The 26,394-nt window shown below is 38.2% G+C and overlaps 1 protein-coding gene across 1 annotated transcript in view; it reads right to left on the reverse strand.

The window, feature by feature from the left end:
• Positions 1–26,394, reverse strand: part of LOC108667672 (transcriptional activator cubitus interruptus) — a 67,408-nt gene that overhangs the window by 23,864 nt on the left and 17,150 nt on the right. The window contains exon 3 of the mRNA XM_018154717.2: positions 2,166–2,458. Within this exon, the coding sequence (XP_018010206.1) occupies positions 2,166–2,458 (293 nt within the window). The remainder of the gene's footprint in view (positions 1–2,165; positions 2,459–26,394) is intronic.

Here is a 26,394-nt window from a genome sequence, read left to right on the forward strand (position 1 = left end):
TAAATTGCACTTTCATGATGAATAATTCCTTAGCATCCGCAATTAAGCATCTCAGGTGAAGGGCTAGTTCTCCGTTTCTTAAAATTTTGCTACAATACCGGATAATAGTTATAATGCTGGCATTTCCGTCACTCTCGCCTCAATTGAGCGCTTCTGAAATATGGACATCATATAATGGTCTTCGCCAAATAGGTCCTGGTCGTTTCCTTGGCCATATCCAGTTCCGCCGATGGGAGGCGGACGCGAATGAGCAACTCGATTCAAGGCCACGTAATGCATGTCAGAACCTAGTGAACTCTAACTTAGATGCAATATTGCAACGATACGCAAGTTAAATTTGACTTCAGTGTATTTCGCACTTTCGCGACAAGTGTATTGTATTAAGTGTTATTTGCCACGAATCCTTGCGCTGAGGATTCGTGACGAAGTGGATGGGGACGGACAAGCGCGATGGATCGGGGTGCATACACTGTCACAGACAACAAATTTAGAGGTTAAGGGATGAAAACAATTCCTAATAATGTTATAATACAACCATAAAAATAAATTGAAGGGATGCCATAACTTACCACGAGCTTCAAGTGGAGATAATCCTCTGAGGGAAGTTTGAGGCGATGTGTGTAGTGAGTGATAAAGATGTTCCATATACGGCGTGATGCGATATGGATGATGCGGGTCCCCGCTGAGTGCCAAGCTTGACACTCCGAGGGTGGTGGCACCGAGGGCAGAGGTTCCCAGAGGGGAAGAACCCAAAGGTGAAGCCCCCAAGGGAGAGGCACCGAGGGGAGAAGCTCCGAGCCGCCCTCCCGAGCCTCCGAGTAAGGGGAGGTCGAGGCTCGGTGCGCTGCTCACTCCTACAAGCCTGGGGGGAAAGAGTGCAAATGATTAGGACACACCGGGTAAACATAGTGCTAGACATGTACTGAGTGGAACATCAATTAAGGAAAATTATAACAAAGATGCCAATAATTTGGCAGGTGGGACATCGACTAAATCATTTCATAACCACACAATACTAGCAATTTGGCTAGGGAAACATCGATTAAATCAGATACCAACAAAGCAATACTAGGATGTTGGTTAATAAAACATCAACATCGTATCGCATCGAAGAATTCATATAAATTTGACAATTATAATATCGATTAATGCACTTCTTGTGAACGAGATAATAGGGAATTCATAGTATACGGAGTGCAAGAATAATGGATTTATCGAGAAACCTGGAATGTTGGTTTATTCACAATACGCGAACAATAGCGTAGGATGTGAAATTGAAAGTAGCACAAAATTTTATATTTCGCAATCAACAGAATATTTAGCTGATTATATTTTCGACAGTGTAAAATTGTTCCCCCATACATGATCGGCATCGGTATTGAATGCTATGTATTATCAAGATTCAAACTTTGTGGAAAGACGATATTATTTCTTTAAAGCATTGAGTGGCTAGCAAGCTAGTCTTTGCGTACAATTAATTTGCCAACTACTCGAGTCGAGAGAATTAAGAACAAGTTTCGTTCTTATTTACACTCATCTAAAAGTAGTGCGGAAAAACTCATAGACATCACGACCAAATAATCATCAGGACATAAATTGCACTTTCATGATGAATAATTCCTTAGCATCCGCAATTAAGCATCTCAGGTGAAGGGCTAGTTCTCCGTTTCTTAAAATTTTGCTACAATACCGGATAATAGTTATAATGCTGGCATTTCCGTCACTCTCGCCTCAATTGAGCGCTTCTGAAATATGGACATCATATAATGGTCTTCGGCAAATAGGTCCTGGTCGTTTCCTTGGCCATATCCAGTTCCGCCGACGGGAGGCGGACGCGAATGAGCAACTCGATTCAAGGCCACGTAATGCATGTCAGAACCTAGTGAACTCTAACTTAGATGCAATATTGCAACGATACGCAAGTTAAATTTGACTTCAGTGTATTTCGCACTTTCGCGACAAGTGTATTGTATTAAGTGTTATTTGCCACGAATCCTTGCACTGAGGATTCGTGACGAAGTGGATGGGGACGGGCAAGCGCGATGGATCGGGGTGCATACACTGTCACAGACAACAAATTTAGAGGTTAAGGGATGAAAACAATTCCTAATAATGTTATGATAAATACAACCATAAAAATAAATTGAAGGGATGCCATAACTTACCACGAGCTTCAAGTGGAGATAATCCTCTGAGGGAAGTTTGAGGCGATGTGTGTAGTGAGTGATAAAGATGTTCCATATACGGCGTGATGCGATATGGATGATGCGGGTCCCCGCTGAGTGCCAAGCTTGACACTCCGAGGGTGGTGGCACCGAGGGCAGAGGTTCCCAGAGGGGAAGAACCCAAAGGTGAAGCCCCCAAGGGAGAGGCACCGAGGGGAGAAGCTCCGAGCCGCCCTCCCGAGCCTCCGAGTAAGGGGAGGTCGAGGCTCGGTGCGCTGCTCACTCCTACAAGCCTGGGGGAAAAGAGTGCAAATGATTAGGACACGCCGGGTAAACATAGTACTAGACTAGTACTGAGTGGTAAATGATTAGGACACACCGGGTAAACATAGCACTAGACAAGTACTGAGTGGTAAATGATTAGGACACACCGGGTAAACATAGTACTAGACAAGTACTAAGTGGTAAATGATTAGGATACACCGGGTAAAGATAGTACCTACTCGACAAGTACTGAGTGGTAAATGATTAGGACACACCGGGTAAACACAGTACTAGACTAGTACTGAGTGGTAAATGATTAGGACTCACCGGGTAAACACAGTACTAGACTAGTACTGAGTGGTAAATGATTAGGACACACCGGGTAAACACAGTACTAGACTAGTACAGGGGCCGTATTATCAAAACTTCGTAAGTACGCAAAATCGACTTACGAGTGGCGTTGCTATGACAACGTAATACTAGCGGTGGTATTATCAAAACATTTGAGCGGGAAACATTTGCGCGGGAAAAACATTTACGCTTTTAGCTAAGATTTGCGTACGAAAATTTTGGTAATGCCAAAATTAGGGTGTATTTACGTACCACATAACTTTTTTGTCGAAGTACAAAAAGTTACGAAGTTTTCATAATCCGGCCCCTGAGTGGTAAATGATTAGGACACACCGGGTAAACACAGTACTAGACTAGTACTGAGTGGTAAATGATTAGGACATCACAGCCCAGTACTTATATTTTCAAGTATTCGATTTTTTTTTTTTACTTTCTAGTCGTGTTTATGATGAGCGCGGAAGTTAGAACATAGAACATGAACGCATGATATTAAATTAGCTATATAAAAGCTTTAGCATATTCATCAACGTGTCAATATGAAGGACTTGCGGACTAAGAAAAATTGAATACCTGGAAAAATTATTACTTTATTTAAATTATTATCTAGAATCAATATCATTTACCACTTCTCAGAGCGAGGAAAACAGGAGAACTACATTAATAACGTGATTCCCATCAGTAAAAACGTTTGAATTCACGCAAAATATCGTATCGCATCGAAGAATTTGCATCTGCATAAGCAGCGGGTGTACAGATCGTTGTTATCATAAACGGGCGGATGGCGAGGAACAAACAGTTTGCAATGCCACGAGGAGCTCATATGGATTAAAACATTTCAGCTCGTAAAAGTTAACTTTATATATAGAGCTTTAAACGATATAAAAAATATAACTCAGTCGGTACTCACTGCAGTGAGTGACAGAGAGCGCATTTTCTCGTCGACGAAAACCTGAGGTCACGGACGGACGGACAGACGGACGGACAGACAGACAGACGGAGCTGGCGAGCACAATAGTGCATTTTTTCCATAAATGAGAAAATGCGCTAAAAAGGCCATTTGCTAAGGTAGCTAAGGCTACCTTAGTAGAAATTACCTAATATTAAAACAACTATTGACACGGCATAACATAACAAGAGATAATTAAAAACCATGGATTATTTTTATTATAAAAATTAAGACTAATTGATATAAATCGAAATTTATTTTTTCAAGATAGAAGCTAACACACGACTCTGATAACTGGTTTTTAGTCCATCTGCCTTACCGCAAAATTTAGATAAAAACCTCATCAAGAAGCATCATTGGAGCCCCAACAGAAGACGTCAAAGAATCTAATGACATGAAAAAGCAGCACTATTGATTAGAATTAGAATACTGCACAACTCTTAATGAAATTGACTGTCATTTTTAGCTATGGGCTGACTCCTTGTAGAACAACCGTAATATTGATAAAGCACGATACTTGAAAACACTCTGGGCGGTCACTAAAGATCATATCGACAATAACACAAACATCCCATGCAATATATAAGACGTCTACTTGACAGTCATAATTCAATTATCGATTTTGAGCCGGATTTCACACTTCCTATATAATAAGGTTCTCAGGCAAAGGTTGATTTAAAAAATCCATTCATAATTAAAGAAAAGTCTCAAGATGATTATTTTGGGCCATAAAGAGTCCATTAAGCACGCATAAAGTAGTGTTTAGTACGTAGCAAAAATTCCTTTAGGAAACGAGCCGTCGTATTTCTTGCCTAGCTAAATGATGGCATCGCAACACAGCGCTGACACAATAAGAGAACTGAAGCACCATTTGAGCAGCGCGAACGCATGTAGTGCAAGACGAGATGCTTTTTCTGCGCATAAGACACGCTCGGCGATGCCTCTTTTCAGGTTTCTTGCGGCTTGCTGGGCTTCATCAGCAATTTACTTTCCCCCGGGGAATAATGCATGCAACATGCGTGAGCTCACGCCCGTAACAATAACTTGAGCCGGGGTCTGAAGTTGAGAGTGCATGTCAGCGCTCGACTCCAACTCGCTTCGTCTTGTAAATGCGCGTTTTTCAAGGGACGTTAGAAAGCTCATCAAATCGGGCATTTAAAACAGAAGGCATTATTAGAAGTTTAAAAAACTATGCGTCGATAAAAAAAGACACTATTCGCAAATAAATAAATATTACAATTACACCGGAGTTGTAATTAGCACAGAATAGTTCCTGAGGGAATGTTTAGCGGCGTTAAAATACATTGTTAGCTAATATAGAGGTTAGTAATAATTTTGTTGATCGTATATTTCTTTTGGATAACTGTACTGCACAGGCTTTAATATTTTGTCCAATAATCTTGGACAAAAATTATATTCCAAGCCCAATTAATTACAGCAAGTCACTGGCCACAGGACAAAATGGACTTCCTTTCATTTTATAACTGATAAATATCGTTAGATAATTGAGGATAATTGATATCCAAATAGATGATATCCCTGGAAGATATAATTTAACATCGCTACAAAAAGTTTAGATACGACATACTATCATCGTTTCTTGTTGACATTCCATTTTGCGAAATAAATAATAATGAAATTGCACGAAAAATATAAAGAGGAAAATTTAGGGGAAAACAGAATCTAAAGAAAGAATTGATTATATTAGGTACAATCAGTTATTTTCAGCGCATTTTCTCATTTATGGCACTATTGCGCTAAATATAAAATATTTATGGCAATATATTTATAAAAATGCACTATTGCGCTCGCCCCGCCTGTCAGTCCGTGACTTCAAGTTTTCGTCGACGAGAAAATGCGCTCTCTGTCACTAACTGCAGTGAGTACCTACTGAGTTATATTTTTTTATCATGTACCCCTGACTCAGTCGTACAACAAAATTAAAATTCAAACCTACAACATATCCTGCTCATCGTGTCAAATTTCGTGCACACCCGATAACATGAATATTCTATCATTTATCGAGATGATGCTCTAAGTCTTACTCAGATCGTGTCCGACAAGAGGCGTCATTTTGAAGAGACATTAATAACTCGGCCGTGTATGGCGCGTATAAACATTGCTCGATTATCTACCAAAATACACCGAACGAAAGAACATCAAACAAGCGCTCGCAGCGTGGAGGGAGAGCAGGCGCGTTCACGCAGCAGGCTTGGCACAAGGGCAAACATACGAGAGGGAGTGTCTACACAAACACAAAAGATCATCTTCACACATGTACACAGGAAGTAGTTCAGACAGCGGAACCAGTGCACGTGCAGGCAAGCTTGAATAACTCAAAAGTGCAGAAAATTTTGGGAATTTGCAGCAGAAGTGAACTCTAAAAACTTGCAATCCTGTTTCAAATCTATGTTTGTGCTACATTCATTTGGTACCGAAACATAATACAAAGAACAGCAACTACACAGTGAACTTTTTAAATCTCAATAATTAAGAAGCACGAATAAATTTGAACAAAATATAAAGTCGTGCATGTTGAACATAAACAAGTTTTTTAAAACAATCAAGAGCATAAACAAATATGAACATAAACATCAGGTTCTACGGTCTGAGTGACAGGCCGTAATGTTCATCGAGGCTGCCGGCACACAATGCAAGTCTGTAAAACAAACGAAATAATTTCATCGAGTAGGAATCGAGTGAGCTGTGAGTGACGTGAGGGGAGAGGTGCGCTGGCATAGAAAACAAACTAACACGCGGGCGCTGTGCGTACGACAGGCGCTCTTATAGAAATAGAAATCACTCGGCGATAGTCACAGGTAGGGAACGAAATCTCAACTCGAGTTACATTCGGCGATAAGATCTACTCGTTGTACTTCCAATTAACCTATACTGCTATATTTTCTGAATATTAATCTAGCGTCGGTTTAGATTTAACATATTCTTGTTCAATTTTATGAACTTGAATTTAAATATGCGTTTAATCGTCCGAAGAACAATCGTTCGAAAGATCAATCTTCATCGTTAGGTCCTGAGCTATTCTTTGATTTTAAAATTTCATTGGGGAAAATAGAACATATTTTTGAACAATTTTTTGTGCCAAACAACCAGATGTTCTCGTATCGAATTTTTCAAACGTAAAGTGATCTTTAATTAAAAAGATATACAAATAGAGCCTTCTTCGGGAACTTTAAAGCTTATAGTACAATAACAATATAAGTATGCCTAGAAAATATCGAAGGTTGTTTAATTATCTTGTACGATAGCGTGCTGTTTAGCACATGCTCAATAACATGATTCAACCTTATACAACCCTCCCTCCCTACAAAATCTTCATTGTCACAATTAGGATAGCAACGGTAATCCATATTCATATATAATATCTATGAAAATCAATGAAAGTAGTTCCTTCTGAGTGGAAAATAGTCTTGAAGGATTCATATTATCAAATTAGTCAACTCCATCACATCAATTTCAAATAATATAAGCAATGTGAATACAAGGATATAGAGATAGGAAATTAGTCGATGAACTGAGACACGTGAGGCATATAACAAAACTTCAATTTCCGAAATATGTTTAGAAACTTCGCAGACGTTTCGACGAAAACTCATAGAAAATGCGTTAGACGAATAAACAATAGACGTATTAAAGAGTCAAAATTTTTATTTTGGTATTCACATCGATGTTTAAGTAAAAACTCTTACTTGAAACCCTGATTTTCTATAAAAAGGTTCCGCTCAAAACTATATTTCAGCTCAATAAAAAAATATATGGAGGAAACATATGAATCAGTTAACAAATAACCATGCCCACATTCTCACATGGGACAACCTAGTAACGAAATTCCACAGCAAATTCCGTTTCCGAAATGCCAATTTAAAATGAAAATATTGTACCAAATATAACGGCTCTATGAACGAAAAGTCATAATTAGGATTACGTGAACACTAATTGAAGATTCCGACCACAAGTAAAAATACTTCTCGAAATTATACAAGGACACGCGTACGTTCTTCTCTTCCCATACAGAAAATCAAATTTTTAAACATGCTCGTGAAAACTTTTTAGGACAATCAAACTATTTCAGATGAAGAATGTACAGCCTCGGAAAAAACAGGGAAAATACATTGAACTTTTCTATCGTTGCAGTCACCAAGAGTTCAAGTGACACTGATTGGCTTACCTAGCATCAGAAGTCAACATTTGACCAGAAGAAACCGTGTTAACAACTAAATTTGCCAACGGTCAACAAGACACGTCTCTGTGTATACAGTCGCTGCAGGAGCAGACCGACGTGTGCAAGGAACAGCTAAGCCCAGACTCATTAATCAACGACTTCAAAACGAGTGAATCAACCCGAAATTCAGCCGTCAAAAACTTTCTTACCTATCATCATAAAGTACAACTCCTTTGAATAGATTGCACTTTGGAATTTTTCATGTCTTTTGGAATCACAAGACAAATAAAAATCATAAATGGAATTTTTGCCTCGCACGGAGATTTCTATTCAATTCGCAGACAAACATACGTATAGTACGGTAGCACCAAAAGGAAATCGGATCAGTTTTTACTGGCAAAATTTCATTGTCATATGCAATTTATGAAAGGCAGCCAAATATTTGTTAATACAGTATCAACTATTCCCCTCAAGAAAAAAAGTATGAATTCAACAAAATTTAGTACACATTAAGATGTGAAATTATTAAACAACGATAAATAATCTCATGAATTATAGTTTTCCAAAGATTGCAAAATAATAAAATTTAATCGTAAAAATGTAAATACATTTCCTTGATATTTTTTTTAACTTAATTTACAGAACTATTTTTAATTCTTAATAGTAAACTTTCGACTATTGGACAAGGTAAGATTTTGAAGTTTGCCGATTTTCCCAACGCTTGTTGACGAATATTTTTGGTAAGGACACTTACTCAATCAAAGTTCCTCTCTCCAATACATGGGCATAGTTGATGTTATAAATGTGCAGGGCTGCTTTAAAATCTAAATCTTGGCAGCAACAATGCAACGTGACCGTGCCGGTAATCCTTTAACTTTTTAAGTTAACTTGGACTCGCCTACCGCAAACTGGACAAGTGATATGTAAGAAAGGAATCAAGAAACGCTTGTCGAAGAACCTGTTCGAGAGCATTTGCTCCGACGCTCTGAGTGTGTTCGGAGTCAACACAGCGCGGTTATCGGGCGCGAACACAATCGTGCAGCGTGCCCCAGAGTTGGCGCTATCAGGCGGCTCGATCTCGTGTGGCCCATAATTTACCATGTCTATGGAATAATTTGGCCCAAGCTATAATTAGTTCGGCAGTAATAAACCGGTAGAACAACACAATATCAAGGAAGCCTTGCCACAATAATGGACCCTCGAACGTCATAATAAACGACTAACAGAGAAATATCGCAGTAAATTAGGAATTTGTGAACCAGACGATGGCTTAGTTTAACTGTCGAAGAAGATTGCTCTTTCCAGAGCGCACTGGCGTCGTCTGCGGCCAAGAAGCAAGGGGGACCTCTAACTGCTCAATTTGAACTTCCTATATGTCGTGATCAACAATTGCACACGAATTTCATATCATTTGATCACAGGTTGTCAATTAATAAATATCAAACTCTACTTATGAATCATAAGCTATAAGCCCATTTGATCATTGCATGGTTGGTATTAAATCATAATCAAAAGACTTCCTATGAGCAAAAGATACAGAAATCATGGGGTTCACTTAATATTTTTCTTCAAATATGAGTGGACATAGTAAATACCTACCTACCAATTATTATTAAAAAATAAAAATCCGTGTAAAGTAATCATTTTCATTAGTTTGGGTGTTAACTGATCCATTTTTAATAGAAGACAAGTCAAGGGATGTAGAAAAGAATTCGACAGAGGACGTAGTTTAGTTCGTGTGATATTGAATACTGTTTTTAATTATTTTAGTTGATTTCGAGCTTACATCAATCACGTCTCAAAAGGTACAACTCTGCAAGTAAAATGTCTGAGACATTGTCGCATAACTAAAAATATCTTCTATTAATGATATCATGATATCATTAGATTAATGATATCATTACCTTGAAATCAAAATAAAAACGCAATTGACCGGTAAATAGAACACTAAATCGACGTAAAAATTTTTAAAACAGCGCCCTAAATTCGCCGAGGTAGAATAATTTTAGGTGAAATTGTTTAGGTGTTTAAAGGTCAATATTGAAAAAATTGAATGAATTTTACAGAAAAATCGTGTGAGCGAGTTTTTAACTGAAGAAAAGAAATATTGAGTTGTTCAGCCTCTGGTCTTTTAAAACGTGTATGCAAATAGACCGTCTTCGGAGCTCTCATTAAATGCACCTCTTGAGAACGTTGCTCAAGGCTAACTTCAAGTTTCAAACTCCCCCCGCTTTAAACTACGAGCAGTTTCAATTTTACGACCTAAACTCAATTATTTAAAGGCATTCCATTTATACACAGAGCAGGTGAACGCCCTATGTACTTTCATTCCGGAACGGCTTCAGGATAACTGATAAACGGCATCATGTGTTCCATAGAAGAGAATCTATGGACACATATCCAATTGAGAATCAGCTTCAGTTCATAACAAAAAAATAAATAAATATGCCAAAATAATAAAAATAATAATAATAATGAAACAAAAGGCTTGTACAAAAGTTTATGATAGAAATTTGATTATTTATCTTCATTGTATTGCTTTCACTGCACCGATTTGAAAAGGTTTCCTTGAAATTAGCACCTCATGTTACGTTAGTTTGAACATGCGCTCAAAGTAGTTCTACGACGTATGTGTGGATATTTTTTCTTCGATAGTTAGACTTTTTTTCTCACAAGCCAATGAAATATATACAGAGGTTATCATTAATAAAGTTGCTAGAAAAATCTAAATTTCAAAGAACGATAACTCACCCTATTGTGATGTCTGCTAATCCAAGCGCAGCAGAATTTCTTTCAAGTAAGGTCCAGTGTCAATTATTATCGAAGACTGTACGGAAATTGAATATTGTCCACTCGTCATCACCTCAGGCACGATACCGACACACACTTAAAAACCACTCATGATGTTTCCTATTTAAAATAGGCAATGCATTACATTTAGCACCATTACATTATTTTACGCGAGGTTTTGAACCTGTAACCGCACATATTGGTTATTACGTGAAGAGGACAATGTAAAACACAAATGTAATGAACGAATCTAGCAAAACAAATGAACGAATCTAATCATTTTACAGAAGAGCCTCATAAGACAAGCCATGAATTCAATCAGATCCATCCACCAAAATGACAAAATGACATTGAAGACAAATCACAACCAATATTTTCCGACAATAATATTTAGAAGCTAAACCAAAAATGATTAAATTAACCAAGATCACTGTCATAGTTCGTTAAAGAATCCATTAAAATGAAGACATTAGGATAACAGAAAGCGTGGACTTTTAGTTAGATTTTCTGGAGAGAGACACCTTGTGAGTATTGCCTGCTGGAAATGTGGCGGCGCTCGAGAGCTGAGGCAGGGAAGGCCTACGGCGCGGACGGAGCCTGAGCGCGCGCTGATACCGTGTGCAATAAACTAAGCAGATAGAGTAACTACCTTGACGGGGGCGTGATGAACCCTCTGATACTGAGAACAACTCTTGTTGCCTTCACTATTTATGGTTGAAGCTTAGAACTCTAAAGTTTTATCAGTATATTGTGAAGCAAGTTTTACAAATAAATGCACTTAACTAGTGAGCATTGTTTGAAGAAGTTGGCATGAGAAAAGATATTTAAAATTTCTGACGAACAATAACTTATTTTCCTCTGGTGATGATGAAATAAGTTAAATACGTATTAATAGCGATATAACAATTATCACCAGATATCTTTGGTCGTTAATATTGTCTTAAATGCGATTCGGTCCAAGATTCTTGTGGAGGCATAAATACTGTATATACCGATCGCTTTTGGAGGTGTCAGGTTTCGCGGTTCTTTATGGGTTCAAGGCGACACATAATACTTGCACAAGCAATTAATTCTGGGCTCTGTCCGAGCATCGATAATGTCGAGGGGAAGCTCTCACGTTGCACTTCCTTGGAAACTTAATATGGAAGGATTAAAAAAAGACATTTCAGCCTGTCCTAGACAAATTGATATTTAGGCTGAATTGAAAGACTTCATCAATGACCAGCCTGAATGTCATATGACTATTCCATCTAGTTTCTATTCTTACAATGACAGTAAACAAACAAATATTTTGCGAATAGTAACCACCAATCATTATCGGACGGAACTCAATCCAATCCGAGCTAAACAGTTGAGTTAAATATGGTTTCTGAGATCAATTCGGATGTGAGATGTTCGTTCTCCCCATCACTTCTAAACCTTTAAAATTCAACGTTCAGTTTAACAATAACCACAGTAAAATATAAATAAAGTATTAAACAGAATAACTTATTTTCATTACTGTCATGTGAGCTAAAAAAAAGTTTTTAATCATTATTTGAGTAGCATTAGAAATTCATCGGTAAAAAAGGTTATAGGCCTATCTTATGGTGAATACCATATGCATATATGCAGTGTATATGATAATGCAGTTGTCTTGTACACGGGAACACTTATGGAAACCATATAGTGGGAATAGCACGACATGGAATTGAAGAAATGAAGCGAGATCTTGAGCCGCTTGCTAATTGAGCCGTCAGGAGTAAGAACTTCACTAGCGGCGCAGACCGAAGTGGACGCCGATGATTGCCTTGCCTCGGTCGAGACCTGCTAGTCAACACAGCAAGATGCTTGCACCTCCCCAGCCCTCCCCTACCGAGTTTCTTGCATATAAACACCGGAATTTCACCTCACACTTCACCATAATGGATATATCACTCAAAATTCGGTTATGGCACTGTAAACTACTAAGATAAAGGGAGAAAATCACATCAACGATGATCCCCGCCTGAAGTCTCGATGGGTACTGAATTGGTAAGGGCAGCACAAAGCCTCGTGTCTAGTCTGAAGAAGAAGGAGGAGAGAGTCGGTAGGGAGGCGGACCACACACACGCAGCCCGTTGAGTTGGAACCTCGCGTTCAGCAGCTCACAACATCTCCACTGAGTTTCGCTCATGCAATCACAATCTTACGTATGATGTTAGCTCAATTAGTGCACAGTTCGCAAGTTTTAAGAATTTTATAGACAAATGATGTGTATGAATGAGTTGCATTTTGAGGCAAGACTGAAATGCATATGATAAAATTTCGAAATAATGACACGAGGAGCAGAAAACATGGTTAATTGGAGACGATATCCAAAGAACTGGACAGGTTGAAAGGATAATTTACCTCGCATCACCTACCTTCTTCAAGTCGGAGTTGCAAGCCACCTCCAAAGACCAGGCGCTGGATCCCGAGGAATAGAGACTTAAATGCCGTTTTACAACGGCATTTCCTCTAAGGAATAAAGAGCCTTATACTGAGACGAACAGGTGCGCTGATAACAGTATATTACTTTCATATCACGCTCACCTTGGGAGTGCCAACAGTGACACTTGACACTTGATGATCGATAAACTTTAATCGAAGTGTTTGGTCAATTACCTAAGTCTCGTAGTATTATCTCATTACACGGCAGACAGAGACACCAGTTGACTTCTGCTAACGATTGAACAGCAGGAATACATTCAATGTGACGTCGTAAGCAATAAGCTGCGGAATTCGGAGGAGGTGACAGCAGTCCATCTGAGGATTATGGGGTTGCATGAACTCAAAGCGGCATGGACAGCCGTTGCGATGATTACGAATTCAAGACACGTCTAGTGGACGACTGCCAAGATTATCTTGAAACTGCAAATAAGCACGCTATCAAGCCCTAATAAATTAATCAGAAAGCAAAAATGAGTAGCTGAAAATTCAGTCTACTTGTAAAAAAAACATTTATGGGAGCTATTGATGGTATACAATTTTTCAAACGACAATGTTTCATCTGTTGCTCGAAGCAGTCCTTAAATCAAGGTGGGGAACGGCAATGTATGATTGAGCTATTAGCTCCAGCCCAGGCTACAAAGCCTCCAATTGCCACCACACTTCATAGCGGCCTTGGCTTCTCACTTGTAATATTAAACAAGTTTAGCGGCTGCAAGGAGAGATCTTGGTTCAGCGGCAGGATAAGTCATTCAGAAATTATATAATGTTGAGAAATTAAGTCATGAAATTCTACTCAAGTGAATACTTCAGATCCTAACTCAAAGAAAAATTAATTGGGTAATCTACAAAAACAACATGTTTGAACGAAGCAAATGATTATTAAACAAATTCGAGGAGAAAGTCATGAAGAAAGCCGCCAAGCATCATCCAAATTCAAGAGGCTTTAGAATTTGGAAGGTTGTGATCAAGTCGTCTTGACTGATTATCTGGTGCCTGTTAATCATCGGCAACTTCAGAATAAATGAAAGAGGCAGGTATGGAGTTCACTCCGAGCGCCCAAAGGTACGTACGTGCATCTCGTATGAGCCAATCGTAGAGTACAGAAGCCACTTCATTACGAAGAGAATCTAAGAGGCAGAAATACTGGGTATAACCAAGGCTCTCGAGAAGATGGATTGCTAAGTTCGGCTGAAGAGAACGTGTCCGACAGCTACGACTTCTTTGTCTCAACATACCTGGTCTTACAGCGCCGAGTCCCATTGTATAGAACATGCACTTTGAAACGCACGAGGAGATGAACTCTCTACCGTGTGATGGAAGTGGCAATAGACGTACGTTTTAAAAGAAAATTATCGGGCGGCAAAAGAAGTTAGAGGTAATGAATTCCAATGAAGATGGATGCTGCTGTCAAGATCTACTTAATGAGTCTGACTCGCTTTAGTTGTTCACGTTGAAACAAGAAACTCAGGCTTACAATTGGACATCTAGTGATGAACGATACTAATACGAAGCTGAAATTTTGTGAGCAGGCCGGAGAGACACAAATGAGCAAGGGGCGGAATCTGAATTAAGGTATAGGAATTTAGAGCATTAAAATTGGGCCCCAGCGCAGACTAGGCGCACATCAAAAGCGGTATAAGCTCGCTAGAACATACATTCCGAGAGAAAATTGGCAACGCATAATGGGTCAATTAGATCAAACGCGCCGGTTTTAACAGATGATGCCACGACACCTGCTAGATTGGTCAAAGAGCTTCTCCAACATCGCAGACCGCATCATGTGCTAAAGGCCACATGATCACAGATCGAAATACAAGGTCTTATAGAATTTATCCGACTGCTATTAGAGTGGATAGAACTGATTTCATTAAAATTTCATTTGTTTCCTTTCAAATGAAATAAAATCGCTTAGAATACTTAAACAGTGCCGTTTTTATTTAACTCTTCAAAATTGCACCGATTGGACCTGAAATAAAATCGGTTCAGGAGCCGAGTCATGAGCTCAAAAATTTTGAGAATTATTCTAAATTAGGTTGAACATTACAATGCTTTAAAAATTATAATTATAGACATGCATAGATGAGAATACGAGTCTAGTCGACTCAATTTGGAATTGAGTCGACTAGACTCGTATTCTCATCTATGCATGTCTATAATCGAAAACTATTCGACGAAACTTACCATTTTAATTTGTCGAGTATCACTTAATTGGATTTCGACTTCAAATTTGATTAAGATGAGATGGAAATTGTTCACAAGTTCAGGTTTGGATAATTAAATTTCCTGGATTCGCAACCACAACCGAAAATATGCGGCGAAAAAGATTGTTAAATAGGTGAATAAACTTAACATCAAAATTGAATGGTAACATATTTATTTTAATATAAAAATAGAGGTATCCTGTTGATGGACTTAGAAGGAATTGAAAAAAAAACATTAATCAGCTCCATCGCAGTAACAGTGAGAACTATATCTCCATCGTAGAGCAATATAGTCCTGATGCCTCGAGGTGGTAACAGTACCTGAAATTCTATCGCACGCTCAGCTGTAAATGTCACAACTTACATTCACCCACTTTTTATCGGAAAACGGATCAAGTCACCGACTTTTTACCATGTAGGACTTACGCATAATAAAGAAATATTTTTCAAGGCGATACTACTGATCAATGATAATCTCCACTCAATTTTGACGACATGATAAAATTCAAGATTGAATATTAATATTTATTATTATTTCACCCCCAAACATGAGATTGCTATTTAAACATTACACTCAAATAACGGAAGCTCGATGAAATATTGCACGATACAATATTGTTTAAATCTTACATAAAATTTGGCGAAGAGGACGTCAGCAAGCAGTGAAGGTTTTGAGGCGTCAGAAAACCTTGGCGTCGAGCGAGTCGACTCCTCTTATAGGGTACCAGCCAAGCGTGGGCTTTGCACTAACCCCAGAGTCCAGGAAAGGCGCTGTGAAATCGACTAGTCATCTTTGGAACATCTATAAGAATGATGTCAAGAAGCCAGGAGCGACGTTGAACAGGCGCAAGTCAGCCCAGAAGCCTATTACTACAATAGCGGCAGCCGTTCAAAACCCAAAAGGGAATAGAATCGTCGACACCTCAACTGTAGCCATGGAAATGAAGAAACATCAAACTTGCAAATTATTCCCTTTTCTTGAGCTATATTTTTCACATTTTCAGCGCGGCAAAGTCTTATTTGTCAAGCATATATACATAGTGTAATAGCGAAAAGTGTGCAACTTGACATTAGATCCTGAACATTTCGTCCCCAAAAAAAAATTCATTCGATAGTTAACAAGTCCCTAACGAAGTTTGTCAGAAGCTTTTGTTCGTATTGAAAAAAAAGCATCTTCTTTGAGAAATATAGGGATCTGAGATGTAAGAGTTGAGATTTATAACCTCGTATATCTGATGTCATAACATAATTGCACTAAATGTCACAAACAACTTTAACATGAAACCCTATGTCGAGGCTGCACTATAACGTCAGTTACAAGATGCCAACATTTTGGTCGAAGCCGCAGCGCTTCCTCCAGCTAGAGAAGCGTTTCCAGAAGACGTAACTTTTATGAGAGGCGAGACAAGTTTAATGCATGGGCCATCAACATAAGATGATCGCCATAAATGATGAACACTGCACAAAGTAAACTTTTTATAGTTGAATAAGTCGTTAAATAAGAAAATATGGAGAAATAAACTATGAGACTCTCAATGTTAAGTATAGGAATGCAGGAATTAAAGCAGAAATAACGACGAAAATTATACTCTTACCGAAGATAAGAATGCTTGGCTATTGATAAGAGGATTCGATTTCATAAATAACGCTGCGTAATTAAAATCATTTTCTAGTGACGAATTTCGATATTTTTTAAGGCCCTTGAATAGAGTTTTACGCCCTTGAATGTATCCCCGTTGCAACTGTTAACTGCTTAAATAATAAGATCGAATTGCACTCAGCCGTAAAACAAAATAAAACGAGGTGCATCATTCATTTGTTACTACCAACGAATATATCATAAGACACATTAACACGGCTTCTCGTCATAAATAAATGCATTGTCAAATATTGCAGCCAAGCAGTTACACGAAACTAATAACATAAACAACACATGTATACCATTCACGTAATAGAATGAAAAATAATAGCATTGGTAAACAGATATGGTACAATCACGTTTATTTATTACATATAATTCCTCGAAAATCGTGAACGGATTTTTTGACAGCCGCAAGAGATACACTCAGCAAACAAAGGTCATTAACAGAAAATTGAAAAATTGAGGTTGAGCTTAATTCGATTAATCTTGGCCTTCAACAATATACTTCTCCAGATAAATTCATATCAACAGAGTGTAAAATTCCTCGATTCGACGACCTCTTTTCATCTCTACAAGCTCGAAATTTATCATGAACAATGTTCACATTCCTCAGGACAACCTCCACCTACCTGCCGAAGCTGTTCATCAAGGAAGCTGTCACTGCCGACACAGGCGCCCGGAACACCTCAAGCGACACTTACACTGCATGTTCGGACTGCCAGACCATTGTTTGTGACTGATCGAATCATGTTATGGTTCGAACCCTTATCCCTATGCTAAGCGACTTCTCGAAAACTATGCGAGACGCAACCAACCAAAGTAAAACGCTACTATAAACAATAAAAACGATGAGAAACAGCTCTTATTTTAAATTGATATCTCTAGATTATTTTCAGTATAGGATTAATGAAATATAATTAAAAAGAGGAATAACATTAGGAATTTATATAAAAATGAGAATCATTCGCCCCACACGATTAGAAGAACTTAGTTTTGCTTTTAAACATTAAAAGGGATAGAAATATTTAACAAAATTTCTATAGAATGAAATGAAATTAAATTATACGTTCAAAGTTCTCACGTACGTGCAGCCCAAATTAATAATAAAATGCTTGGATGGTTTATGGCGGACTAAGAAAATACGAACCCATTATGACTGTAGTTTTAACAGTCCTAATTCCATTTTTACAAGAGCCAAACATTGATCTATTGCTTGGTAACTAGTTTAAACTTCAATTCTTTATACCTCTTCATCATAACAGGATTACCAGCAATTAAAATATGAGACAAAAATTCGTAACAAAGCAATTATTCTCAATCATGGAAATAAATTTGTGGCGCTTTAATTGGTGCTTCGTTCTGTGTGGATAGCCTTTTACATGGTATTAGTACAGCGCCGGACGTCCAGGAATGAGATCTCGCTAATGAAGGGCTCTGTTAGGTTTCGATTGTCACACGCAGATTACCTGGCCAAACCATCAATTTCAGGTGCTCTTCCACGACATCCATAGGAAAAAGAGGCCATGGTTATGGTGCAAAGCTAAGAACATGTTTCACGCTATGAAAGCGTTGTTTTCTGCACATCCAATGATAATGGATATACACATTTTCGATCACTATGTTAAGTGTAGAAAAGAGGGATTGAAAATTGACCAAGTTCTGAGTGTAATCGAACTTTGACAAACTTCGAGAATAATTTTATGCATACTAAAATCTTGTGGTTATACAATGACTGCGCCATGTTCAATCGTAGTTCTGACGACTGGTCATCCCAATTGATGGTCAGAGAAGTCATCGCTATAACTAGGATAACTACCTTCCAGCATCGATGTCACCGGACATTTTCGCTGACCGTACAAGATACAGATTTAGTATAACGACTGTACTTCAAGGTAATCCATGTAAATAAATCAAATCAGAGCTTGAATATATTAAAAGAATTCGAAGCTTACACTCACGACTCACATGCAATAAAAATATAGAGAAGTTCGTCGAGACAAATTCAAATGCTAACAAGGCTAAATTGTTGGCGAACTGGGAAAAATTAGCCAGATTTTACAAGTTGTGGCAGTAGCGTGATTTGCAATATGATTTTTAAATCATTATTGCAGAATAATTCTAACTAGAATGGTATTACTTTCAAATTTAAATCTATTAATTTAATATCTGTGTACAAATCATTAATTGATAATTTAAAAATGAAACTCAACAACACATTCTTTCAGTAAAGCGGACAAACGTCTCATTCAGTAGTCTATCCGCGGGTTCAGAAATACATAGTTCGCATGTGTGCAAAGCTCTGGCTGGCGAGGAACGATGTATACTGGGGAGAACCAGAGATCTACGCACAGATAGAAAGAGATTGACGGGATAAGTGAAAATGAACGTGGGAGGAACATCTCATGAATATCGAAGGTCGTGAGCTACGAGGATATGGATCCCATGCCAGTTTCAGCCAAATGAGTTGTCTGGATGAACGGATGGCCAACTCAAGGCGCGCATCATAAGTTCTTTGAAGCAGTCGGACTTTTCTTCTCTCACTCTCCTAACGCATTACTTATTTAGCCTCTAAAATCTAAATGCTTTGAAAATTACTTAGCGAACGTTATCCCAGTCAGAAAACTTAAATAGTACATTTTCGGAAATATAACGATGAGAATTTCCGTGATAGAAAAGCTCAAAATAAAAACTCATTTTCAAAATAGAAAATCTATTCAGCGAAACGAGCGAAAAATGCGGATTTTACAAACAATACCACGGAATGAAAGTGATGCTTACTTCTATAATTGAGTCAGGTGAATAAAAAATAAACAATTCTTATATCAATAGTGAATTCCGTTCCGAAATGTGAACAGCAAAGAATGGTCAAATTCGCCAATTGCTTTTTTTCCTTATAACAAATTCGTTACTTTGACAACATTTACCTCGAGTAAAAAACCTAGTTGTCATTTTATAATTATGCTCGTGCTGTTAAACATAACGAAGCTCGAGTCGAACGGATACAATGCGATTTCTAAAGCAGACCGCCTGCTGCTGCCAATTGATGAACAACTGCCGAGAAAGACGCTATAATTACGACCCGCCGGGACATTCTCTCACCGATAAAAAAAAAACCTAAGACGAGCCCAATATCATTCCCATCGATACGATGAAAAAGCACACTAAACTTGCCCTTTAGTTCTAGACCCCAACATTGTTATTTTGCGTTAGAAATTGATATTAAAACAAATAAATATAAAGATGTACGTATGTTTGAAGAGGCGTCGTTGAAGCATAAAAATTTGTTCGGATCTTTCATATAGATGCCGATAAATCGGTTAATTTCATTATTAAGTACCAACAGTATGTCATTATATTGTCTTTAAGGAGTTATGTTATCATAATAAATGCCATTATTGAATGACATTTTCTTGGAATCACTTTCGTGCGCCACACGCTGTCACTTTATTATGCTTTTTGAACAATTGTTCTATGAAATTTGAATACTTTATTCTTCTAAACAATAAATTCAACGTAGAAGCTGGCTATTCCGTAATTGTCAATCGAATTCATGATCGATAGAATTCAAAAACCTATGAATGAATGAGAAATGTTATAATTATTGTAATAATTGTTGATTGATATTTTCACTACAGCACTACCTTATCGTGATAATAAATTCCATTTGATTTGAAATGGAGCCATACTTCAGACAGTAATATTCACGTGGAGCTTAATTATGTAAAAGATCATTCCTCATTGACGGAGTATCCGGAGTACCAAGATTAAACATGAACGTCTCGGAGCGAAAGTGAATAGCGTGGCAGCGGCTGGAATATGCGAGGCAGCGTAGCCCGAGCCTCCACAGTTACTGTAATGTAGCCAATTGATTGCATGGCGCAGGCGGTAAACTGTCTTCCAGAGCCCTGTCTGCTGGTTTACAGCAGCGAGGCATGAAACGCCACAGAGAATGCAATTTCAAGGCTGCTGCTACAGTGCATTAATTGAATTGTCATAAGCAGGTGCGCTAAATGGAATAACTACGCATATTTTCAGTCATAATTGAGCGTGGAAGCCGATTTATCAATAAATGTAGTATCTCTAACGAAGCGTATTTGATAATGACTTTAATTCGAAAATAAACCGAAAATAAAACAAACAATTCAAATAGATGAAGTTAATGGAAAGCATAAATTTCTTTACAAACACATGGCAATATGTGAAGCACTGAATAATTTCACGATATATATATAACAACACTCTACCTTCGCTGTTGAACCATATATGTTGAACCATATTGTTTGGCGCGAAATAAATCACATTTTTCGGTTGCTACAGCGGCTGTCTGGAGTAGCCAGGGCTCTATTATGCTGGGATGCTGCCGACTTGAGTTCCCTCTGCCCTCATCAGTTGCCTGTCATGTGGCATTGTTTCGATGATGGTGCAACAGGCTAGCATTGTTGATTTTGAGATCGGCTACCGCTCGAGAAGTTCTATTTGTTGCGGACAGCAGAAGTTTTACGCATACATATCGCCTCAGCTCCTGGGCTTCCTCCTGGACCTTGTCTCACACGTGTGTGCAAAAATGAGTGCCTTGCTAGAATGTAATTCGACCACAGCATAATTCAGCACTTCCATCCTACTCCGCAAAACTTGTCGTACAAGATTTTTAGGTGGACCACCTTGATCTTTATGCAGTGAATCTACGAACTCTGCCAAAAGGAAATTCTTGAAACTTGAGGTACATTGAGGCGAATTCCTCACTTACAATAATTTTTCATTGAGTCATTTTCAAGGACACACAGCATTGATATTCTAATCCAAGACGAAAATGACTAGGCGTTGGATATGAATTATTTTGAACAACTTTATAGCTTCATGGTGAGGTCAGACAAGAACAAGCAAGCCATAAGACGACCCAATTACAGGTCATAACTCGTCAACGAGAGACCGACCAGCAGTTCAAGTGAAAGGTCTCGCTCGATGTTTGTCCAGTACAAGTGCACCATCTTGCGCAGTATGACAGCAATATGATCGGAAAGTATTTGACTATCTAAACCTTTCACATTGGAACAGGTTTGGGGAAGATTACGTTATTTTCAACAATGATTTAATTAATATCCATACCCCGCGCGATATCGTAAAAAGCGGCTATTTCTTTGAACTAAAGGTTGAACACAGAGCGTTAAATACAAACCTTTCTAGAGGAATAAATAGATATTGCTTTTCATGTCGCTAAAATTTCAAATTAGAAATTAGAAAATTTTGCCTCACGACATTTTCAAGAGCGTATACCGCCAAAACACACATGCAGATTTCAAACGGGCAAATCTATCTATATTAAATATATATTTTTAAACAAACTACTCATCGACGGAGATCAAATATTCATATAATGAGATATCGAGTTTCTATCAACTAGAACCTACTACTGATGATATGATAAAATTAAGGCACACTTAAAACTGCAATAAAATAAAATTTAGGTTTTTCATTTTCATTATTGCACGACCATAATTTTAGCCAGTTCATTGAAATCCAGTCCTGAACTTTCCTTGACTATGAACATTGAAGAATCCAATAGGCAATAAACGAAAAAACTTTTGGGGCTGGGAAGCTTTTCTTTTTGCCAGCTAGAATGTAAATTTTAAACAAGTTAGAGCCACCCAAGAGCTGCATCGAACGTCATGCAGCGCAGGTTTACACTTAAAATTCATCTTAAAATGTTCTCCCTCACTTTGCTCACCGGCTGTGCCTCATAGCATCTTTGTTCTCGCTAAATAATCGAGTTAGTGTAAACTAGAAAACTAGACTTAAAATAATGTAAATATCGGCAAAAAAGTCAGCCAATAGTGATAAAATAATAATTTAACAATAATAATAATAATAATAACAAATAATTTTAAATCTAATATAACTTATCTGCTTGGTATAAGTAACAGAGTTTCTGCGTAGAACGATGAACAAATAAAGATGAACAATATGTACCCTAATCAATGTAATACCGAAGACAACATTTCAAAGATTATTTACTCACGAACACGCAAATATATCTTTCCAATTTAGCAAAAAAAACCATTAGAGCATATATGAAATCACACCTTTGTGAATAAACGAATTAAAAAATGAACTCTAGGAGCTCTAGCATATTATGAAATTTTTGCATGCTTGTACAATGGAAATACAAGTTCAGCCGTAGTGCTTGCAGGTATAAGCTTTAAGTCAGCTTGACAAGCAAAAGCATGGCCGCAGCAAGTCAAGTATGTTGCGCATTGAGACATTAAAAGCCTGCATCTCAATTTTCTCGGCGATAATCATGTTGCAGAGGTAATTTGTTGCGGCGGTTGCGATCCAGAGAACCGAACAGAAGCTGCCGAGAGCGAGCAAAAGATGGCCTTGAACGCGACGCCGACGGCAGCAAAAAGAGGTGAGCATTCTTACGAGAATTTCTCTCGTATTTATAACCTCAATGGCATGAGTAGCTTTGTTAATGAGTCATTCTAATGAGGCAGCTAGACACGACGCAAATTCAATTCAGCAATTCGATATTAGTTTAATGGTCGCTGAACTTATTGATATTATTGAATAAACGTCATGCCTGCGCTTGGCAACATGCACTCCAAGTTGATTGTACTGCCGAGAATGTTGTAATATGCTGTCCTGTGCGAAGTTTATGATAATATCCCAGTAGCTAATCTTACTTCGGTTTAATCACATTCAGGCCATGCAAAAACGGTCCAGCATCATAAAAAGTAATCATGTCAACCTTATAATATCGTCTTGAAAACAAAACGAAACATGTTCCGTAGCTTAACATGCATCAGACATGAAAACTCATCAGTACCCTCATCGCTCATCGCATGAGGATCAACCTAAGAATTAATCCATCAATCTGGAATCACCAATGGACCTTCATTACGTCCTTCATTCTACTCCGCATTTCTAAAGGGCTATTTAAATTGGCAAGCATCATTTATCAAAGGTTTCATAGTCGGCATTTATTCCGTCAGGGCTTTTATCACTTGGGTCGTTGGCCACTCACGCGTCGACGTGTCTGACGAGTTCCCCACAAGAATCAAAGACGTAACCCACCTGTGCGCGGCCGACATGCAAAATGCTGCTCTGTGGCTCGGTTCCAATAAGAGTCAATAATCGCGCAAGCTTCGGAGGGGTTTCTGCTCGACTGCCGTGCCGTTTCTTGAGCTTGGACACGTTAATTTTCAAAGCTTGAACGTTCACTGGTGATTGCTAAGTTTCAAAAATCAAACTGGGTAGCTATGTATTCCGGAAAATGAAGCAATTCAATATAAAATACGAATAATTGAGCGAGTCATCCTCTACCTGGCCAGATTACGATGGAAGAAAAGCTTAGAAAATATTACCTTGATTTCATGAGTTGATACGTTGTATAAGGATGAAATCCAATATAAAAATACACTCGTTATTACGGGGTTTCCCGCAATTTATTCATCACGTTTTCTTTCTTACACAACTTTTCCACTATATAGCGTCATGTATCGCTTTTGAATTTAACATTCGTTAAAGAAATTAATTGTAGGTAAAAATTTAGTACTCGAGAAAATAAGTACGCATAAACGCGACAATATTCAATTTGAATTTACTCTGTAACTCTAATATTATGAGCGTAATGAATGAACTCCTCATGTTTCAACTGCTTGAGACGAACCAAGGAACAGGTTATGTAAATAAACAGCAGGAAGAAGACCGAAGCTCTCCCACTGAATCTAGCTACAACAAATTAATGTTCAACGTTCTCTACAATTTATGTAGGACGGCTAATTAGAAACCAACGAATGCGTAACTTTTAAATGGGGGAAAACAATTCATTAGTAGGTCCCCATATAAAACTCAGTTAACTTGACTTATGAGCAAGCAAGGCACTGGCTAATTATGAAAAGTTTGTTCTACTTTAGACTTTGCGTAGACTACGTGCATCATATATAATAATATTCTTCTGAGGAACATGCAACCTTATTCCTATTGAGTACACGTATTGGGTGCTGCTAACTACTACGTGTCAAATAATCTCGAAGCCTATGATTATACCGTTGGAGTATAAGAACCTACATACCGACCACGCAAAAGACTCGGGTGAAGCAAAAGGGGCACCATGCACGAGCAACAAGCACAATGACCGTGGTCAGTGATCGAAGGATCGTGTCGAGGCAGGGGGTGGAGAGCTCAAGATGCTAAGGTATTTGGTATCCAGGTTAGTGCTTAATTTGCATTCGGTTAGCATCCTCAGCATGCCTGGTCTCTCTCGTCCCTCTGTATAGCTTATCTCAAGTTTAGGTGACTACGAGACGACCGCGACTCCACTTGCTTCTCGCACGCTGGTCGCTCTATGGCTCTGATCGTGGGAAGAACGAGCACATCCAATGGATATTCGTGATGGCTCAATGTCTCCGTTGACTTTACGGGGCTAAATGTGCGAGATGTTTTAGTTAGTTGCCATTTAGATATGTCCGGTGTTTTTTTTCTGCATTCCACTTTTAAAATGAGATGAATAGAGCGTGTGTGTTAAGACACCTAAAAAGTGTAACTAATCCTAATTTAGAGTAATAACATTAACGTACAAATGTGTTTTTTTTTGCGAACAGAAATAGTAAATATTCTAACGAGTCAACAAGTACGGACGAGCCCGTACTTGTTCGTTCTCGTTGTTGTTTCGTTCTCCACGTTGTGGAGAACGAAACAGCGTCTATAGCAGCTCCATTTATTATTTATGATTGGGCAAGTTGATCTGGTCTGGGTGCACCAACAACCTTAGGCGCGACTATGTGATTATATTCAAATTGCCTATGATATCTTCGGGTGGCGATCGGCCGATCAGGGGTGTAATTTAGCGATATCATCTAGAACGATGACGGACACACAGACGGCTGCACAATCAGGGCAAGGCATGAGCACGAAAAAACATTGATAAAGAGATTCAATTTTTCTTGGAGATCAAGTCTTAAATTACAATGGGAGCAGATAAAGGAACAGGCCGCTCAAGCCGCTGAAAGTCTGAAAAATGTGAAGAGATTATCACCATATGAACGAAAAGTACTACCAAAGTTCCAGATGGTTTGAAGTTTGAAGAAAAATATACTGTTCTATGAACTCGAACAGATCGGAATTATCCGAAAAAAAAAACAGTGATACTGTATATAGTGAATAGCTTTGTCATGCAACTTTCAATCTAGTCCTTAAGAAAAATTCTTCTAAATAATACCAAAACATGAACTTCTATGAAGAATTTCTTAGGGTGTAAATGACATGAAACTAGGTAGCCTATATAGTGGATGCAGTCCACCGTGCAAAATCAGCATAACTCATTTTATTTGGCCTCATCAAGAATAGCGGCGCTTCTTGTCAGGTTAAAGTTAGATGCCTTAGAAGTTCATTTATTCACTTTGTGC

The sequence above is a fragment of the Hyalella azteca genome, unplaced genomic scaffold, assembly GCF_000764305.2.
Source record: "Hyalella azteca isolate HAZT.00-mixed unplaced genomic scaffold, Hazt_2.0.2 contig12239, whole genome shotgun sequence".
NCBI lineage: Eukaryota > Metazoa > Arthropoda > Malacostraca > Amphipoda > Hyalellidae > Hyalella > Hyalella azteca.